Source organism: Triticum aestivum, chromosome 7D (genome assembly GCF_018294505.1).
Source record: "Triticum aestivum cultivar Chinese Spring chromosome 7D, IWGSC CS RefSeq v2.1, whole genome shotgun sequence".
NCBI classification, from domain to species: Eukaryota; Viridiplantae; Streptophyta; class Magnoliopsida; order Poales; family Poaceae; genus Triticum; species Triticum aestivum.
In genome coordinates this window covers 73323574-73330250 of record NC_057814.1, presented here as the reverse complement: position 1 = coordinate 73330250, position 6677 = coordinate 73323574, and the positions used below count along the sequence as shown (strand labels likewise).

Below are 6677 nucleotides of genomic sequence, written 5' to 3'. Positions count from 1 at the left end.
CGCGAGAGACACGGTTGTGCTTACGCGAAAGTCACGGCCGTGCCTCTCGAAAAGGGAAAAAATACGTGTTTTCTGTCTTTTTTTTCTTTCGCGAGAGTCACGGTTGTGCTTTCGCGAGAGTCACGGCCGTGCCTCTCGGAAACGGAAAAAAACGTGTTTTCTGTTTTTTTTTCCTTTCACGAGAGTCACGGTTTTGCTTCCACGAGAGGCACGGTTGTGATTTCGCGAGAAGCACGGGCGTGCCTCTTTCGGAAAGTGAAAAAAAACATGCTCCCGGTTCGATTTTTTCGCCCGGTTTTTTTCGTCCGGTTTTTTCATGAAAAAAAAGTTCATCAAAACCTATCAATATGGAATCTAGTTTTGAAGATCTCGACGCGAGGAATCCAATGGTGAAAACGGTTCGAGATTTAGACGCACGGTTTAAGAGATAAAACGTTTTGATTAAACGGATCTATGAAAAAAGGGAAAACTTCGAGGTTGCGACAAGTGGCGCGCTGCATGTGCGCCACTTGTCGCGACCTGCGAAGTGGAGTGTTCTTTGCAGCGAGTACTCCTTAATTAGTGATTTCGGAGAGTAATCGAGTGAGCGAACTCCTCGCGCAGTTGGGCCGGGCCACGCGGGAGTCGCGCGTGAGCGCTGGTTGGGTCATCCGGCGCTCGAGGCGCTGAATAATAGGAGCTCCCTCGTCTGTGTTTCTCAAAAAAGAAGAGCTCCCTCATCTGATCTAGAAGGGGATGCCATGGTGGATGGCGGCGGCCGCCCGGGCGTGGCGACGACCGGGGCTGGGGAAGGGGAAAGCTATTATTCTTGGAGGCGACCAAGGATGAATGTAGTTGATTGTAGTCGATCGTTTGTGGAGTTGTCTCAGCCTCTCAGGCTTAGCTAGCTCGCTGCTGACGGATAGTAATCGCGCTTAACCAGTCCTGGTGGCCAAGCGAATCCACTTCGCTCCTTGGTCCTCGCCGTTTTGTGTAATGGCGTGCGTCCTGGGTGAGACAGCTACAACTGGTGTGATGTTGTCGCTGCCACCGAGCTCGGTCGAATCTTAAAGAAGAGGATGTGAAGGAGTTCATGGTCGGGGCGAGGATGCAGAGGAGCGTGTTGAGGGCGTGAATTTGAGCAAAGGAATGCTGCAGAGCGAGCAACAATTACGCTGCCACCACAGGCATCGATCAGATAGAGAAGAAGTTTCTCAACAACAGCTGCAACTAATCCCAGCAAGGTATTCTAAAATTTTAGCATTATTTCTTCCTTCCTTGTACACCGAGCAGTTTCCTAGACCTTCTTGCTAATACCAACAACAATTAGTTGTCTGATGCATATAGAAGCTTATGTGTACATGTGAAGTTTCCTGACGTACGATGGTGGCTTTAGTAAAAAAAAAAATTCTTAGCTAGCACATAAATGAACGAAGTTAATTCAGTAACCGAATCTGGCTAAGAATCAAGTGGAGCATTGTTTGCCTGCATTGTGCTGCTTCCAAACTCCAACTACAATGTTCACAAGAGCCATGCATGTGTGACAACGAAAAGGGACATTCAGAATAGATGTTTGTTTAGCTTTCGTATTTGTCTTTCTCAATTTCTTAGCAATAACGAATCTTCTCTGTGCACTCCGTCGAAGCTGCCGAATAACTAGACCAAGTAAGTAAACAACTAATAGTTGTCAAAGACGGTGCTTCTTGCGATAATCGACCGAGGAAGCTTTGCGCCTTGTTCCCCTCAACCCTCGGTTTCCACGTTTCATGCTTTCCTTGGCCAAACTATGTCTTCTGGCAAACATTATAAGATGTGGAGCCGTGGAGGTCTCCAACTTGAGTGCTACCAACAAACATCGAACCACCCACAGAGCAGAGCACGCAAGGAAAAAAAACATGATCAGGGCAACAACGGGCGCGTTGATGGGGGTGATGACCCCCGTTCTTGGAAAGCTCACAGCTCTACTCAAGGAGTATGACAGGCTCAAAGGCCTCCATCCTCGGATCACTTCTCTGAGAGATGAGCTGCGCAGCATAAAGGCTGCCTTGGAGGATCTCTCACAGCTGGAGGAGCCCAGCTTGCAAGTGAAGGAGTGGATGAATCAACTGCGGGAGCTGTCCTACGACATTCAGGACTGCATCGACGACTTCGTGCATGGCCCTGTCCAGGACGGTGCCCATGATGGCCTTACAAGTAAGATTGCTGGCTGGCTCAGGACGATCCAACATTACCACCAAATAGGTGGCAACGTTGATAAGCTCAAGGAGCGTGCGGTAGAGGTTAATGATCGGCCCAAGAGGCTCAAGCTGGATGTTGTGCCCTCCTCTTCTAGTGCCATGGCAATTGATCCTAGGTTGTCGGCCCTCTTTGAGGAGGCTGACAGGATCATAGGATTTGATGGTCCAAGAGATGAGCTCGTCAATGTGCTCGTTGGTGAAACTGATTTAGTACAGGAACGCCGTGTCATTTCTATCGTTGGCGCCGGAGGCATTGGCAAGACAACCCTTGCCAATCAGGTATACAAGGAAGTCAAAAGTCAATTCCAGTTTGCAGTTTTTGCATCTGTGTCCAGGACTCCTGATGTCAAAAAGATCCTATCTGGTGTGTTGTTGGAAATTCTTGATGGAAGCAACGCAATGTCGGTTGATGACAGTCAACGCATCAAGGAAGACCTCAGTTCGTTAAAAGTGGAATACAATCAACTTGTTCAAAAAATTAGAGAAAATCTCCACAATAAAAGGTATGCCAGTGCATAACATACTGTACGCTTCCGCATTTTTCTTGGGTTGCTTGGTCATGAGCAAAATCAACGCCCTCCGAAAACAATTATTAATCACCATGTGCAAAGAAAACTGAGGAGATAATTTGCAACAACACACTGTTTCAATAGTGTTTTAGGACTTAAGGAGAGTAGCGGTGCTGCTAGTCTAAGAATCTGTTATAAAAGAACAAATGTAGACATGAATCCTGGTTAAATATCTGGGCAAAGAAGATATTAGCATTCAAATGGTGCCTGAAATGTTGTACTCATCAAGAATGAGTACGAGATACTATGTTTACACAGGGCTGATCAGAGTATTACACTTCAATAGGGTTGGCTTGATAATTATATTAACTTGTTTGAGAAAATCATGTAAACCTACGGTAGTCTGCTATTTTTTGGTAGACTACTTACGTATTCCCTTATTGTATTTTAATTGTGTAAACATTGTCTTGTTACTAACATTGAGAGAAAGAAAAATGTGTTCTGTCTCCAGATATGATAAGAGATTGAAATAGATTACAAAGTTACCTTCTTAGTTATGTGTGCACGAGGTTTCAAAGGTAACAAATTTAATGAAGTTTCTAGTTGCATGCTGATGGCATAAACGTTTTGAGTCTCGATTCTTTTTCCTTTGACATTCTTCAGCATGGGGAAGTTTTTAAACTTGCGTTGTTTGTTGGGCTATTATTTTTCACACACTGCTTGCATGGAATAAAACTAATTACGTGCCATGTTTATCCTTTACAATCGATTAATAGGTATTTTGTCCTGATTGATGACATATGGAGTAAACAAGCATGGAAAGACATCCAATGTGCTTTTCCCTATAATAATAATGCAAGTTGGATAATGACGACTACACGTATTCAGGAGGTTGCTGAATCTTGTAGCTTTCCGCAAGTATACTACGTTTATCCTATGAAGCATCTTGACAATGATGCGTCAAAAAGATTATTCTTGAAAAGGATCTTTGCCCATGAAGATGATTGCCCATTTGAATTGAAAGACGTTACCTATGACATACTAAAGAAATGTGACGGCTTGCCACTTGCTATAGTTAACATGGCGAGCCTACTTGCAACAAAACCAACCACAAAGCTGGAGTGGGTGAGGGTGCGTAATTCTCTTTATTCAGCACTGGAACAAGACAATGAGTTGGCAGTAGTAAGAAGGATATTGCTTCTGAGTTATTATGACCTACCTTGCTATTTGAAGATGTGTCTATTGGACCTAAGCGCATTCCCTGAGGACCATGAGATTGATTGTGAGCGTCTAGTATGGAGATGGGCCGCTGAAGGATTAGTTGTTGCCCAACAAGGGCAAAACGTTGAAGAAATAGCAGAAGGATATTTTAATGAGCTCATCAACAGGAACATGATCCAATCGGAGGAAATTAACACCGATGGAAGAGTGACGAGCTGTCGTGTGCATGATATCATGCTAGATCTCCTTATATCCCTGTCGAGTGAAGAAAACTTTGTTGCTATATTAAATAGCCAAAAGTGTACAACTTCGACATACAAGATTCGACGCCTCTCCCTCCAAGGCAATTGTGAAGAGCATCATATGTGGCTGGACACTGGTAACTTTTCTCATGTCAGGTCAGTCAGTGTGTTCGGTGATTGTAAGCGGCTGCCCCCGCTCATTGGCCTCCAAACTTTACGGGTACTAGATGCAGTGGACTGTAATCAATTAGAGGAGGATAATGTGTATATTGAGGATATTGGAAGTCTACGTCAATTAAGGTATTTAAGTCTTGGGCCCTTGTTCAGCAGGCTTCCAAGAGAAATCAAGAATCTACGGTTACTACAGACACTAGACCTGACTAGAGCAGATATAAGAGAATTGCCCGCATCCATTATAGAACTGCACCAATTGGTGCGCCTGTTTGTGAATGTTTGCGTGAAATTCCCAAGTGGGTTTAGCAATCTGAGAGCTCTTCAGGAGTTGAAGTGGTTTGGTTGTGACAATAATTCCTTAGACGTTGTGCTGGAGCTCGGACAACTATCTAAACTGAAGAAGCTGCACATATGTTGGGGTATTTTTGATGATACAAATGGTGATGAGGATAGATACAAGAAATGTTTTCTGTCGTCACTATGCAAGCTAGGGGAAGGCAATCTTCAAACTCTACATATTGATGGTTTACTGCGTAATGTAGATTCCTTGATTGACTCATGGTGCCCTCCTCCACGTCATCTCCAAGATTTTGAGATTGGGTCAATTTCCCATACGATTCCCAGTTGGATCTCCTCTCTGTCCGCCCTCATGTTTCTATGCATCACGGTGGAACAACTGGAACAAGAAGATATGCAGGTGCTCAAAGACTTGCCAGCCCTTGTAAGCCTCACCCTGGAAGCAAGCAATTCAAAAGAAGTACTCACCATCAACCGTGGTGGATTTCAGTGTCTAAAGCAGTTTTCTTTTGTCCTCCGGTTTTGGGCTAGTGATGTAGGTTCGGCACCCATTGTAGACAAAACGCGTGGGCCGAATCTGTTGTTTGGAGAAGGAGCAACACCAAAGCTAGAGAAGCTTAGTATTCACTGTCGGGCACGTGATATGGTATCTGCAGAAGGTGTTGCTTCTAATTTTGGCATCTCGCACCTTGCCTCCCTCAAGCAACTCCGTGTTAGCATTGCTTGTAGCGGTGCGAGGTTATGGGAGGTGGAGGCCACGTTGGATGCCATCCACAATGCTTGCACTCTTACTCCCAATCCTAACCTCCAACTTGAGACACTTGTATTTTGGAGTGAATATATGGCAAAGGATGAGGAGCATAAGCATGACACCTATATTGCCAAAGAGGACCATGTAGTGCAACTACAAGCAGCTAGTTCCACGAGTCCGGTACCTGATAGAAGAGTACCATTCACAACAGTTAAAACTTGAAAGGGCAATGCGGCATCTAAGGTACTATTTCTTCTTCTTAATCCTTTGTAATGTTTTATCCTGTTTCCGTTCTTTCATTTTGCCTTCATAGCTTCGATGCTTAGTTCAGGCGGGATGATGGTTTTAGTTATTGATTGATCTACCTATCTTTGTACCAACATCATTGTCAGCAAGATTTTATCATGCATAAAGCTTTGTCAACGCTTCATCTGTCTCACATCAGTTCCTCAGCATACATTGTTTCACATCTTCCATTCTTGGTTGTGAAAAAACAACACAATCATACATAAAGCTTTCTGAATTGCTTTCACAATTGCTAGTTTAGGCTTTCCATTTTCAGCCGATCTGTTTCTCAGCCATCGTAACCTTGAAATTTTTTCGCTGTCAGAACTTGAACGACAAAAGATGAGGGGAAGACGAGGATGAAAATGCACATGACAGAAAACAACAAAATGAGCCATCCAAAGAGAAGATCGTGTAGTAACAGTACAATAGCTATTTTTCCAGTTTAGCATCTAAGGAACATTTCACTTGTTCCTGTGGAAAACTAGCAATTTGTGCCACGCTTTTCATTCACTTACTATGCGACTTTTTTTTTGAATTTTCAACGCGGGGGAGGGGGGGGGGGGGGGTTTCCCCACCTGAATTTTATTACCTCAAAGGTGAGCCAAGCGGCTCGGGGTAACAGCGAACGGCATTACAGGGGGAGATACACAGGGGAGTGGGAGGGGAGAGAGAGAGGGAGGGGGGGGGGGGTACATATGCGGCCACACTCAGGGCGTCGGGTGACCCGCAAAGCAGTCAAACCACACATCCACAGCCTGTCTGAGAGCAGTAGGCAAGCGTACACGCCAGAGCACAGCGTCTTCTCGGCAAAGCTGAAGCAACCGGGGGAGTGATGGTGGCAGCCTCTGAAAGACAACCGCGTTGCGGTGTTTCCAGTGTTGCCAGCAGCATAGGAGGAAGAACGTCGGGCCGGAGGCGGCGGGCATCCAGGCAGGCGGACGCAGCCGATGAAGAAGCCGGACGAGTCGACTTCGGGGGC

General features: G+C 45.2%; 1 protein-coding gene across 1 annotated transcript; it reads left to right on the top strand.

Moving 5' to 3' along the window:
* Window positions 1-1874: 1874 nt before the first annotated feature.
* On the top strand, window positions 1875-5632 carry LOC123166166 (disease resistance protein RGA5-like). The gene is made up of 2 exons (XM_044583937.1): window positions 1875-2719; window positions 3502-5632. Exons 1-2 carry the CDS (start codon window positions 1875-1877, stop codon window positions 5630-5632), a joined length of 2976 nt encoding a protein of 991 aa, XP_044439872.1.
* The last annotated feature ends 1045 nt before the right edge of the window (window positions 5633-6677 follow it).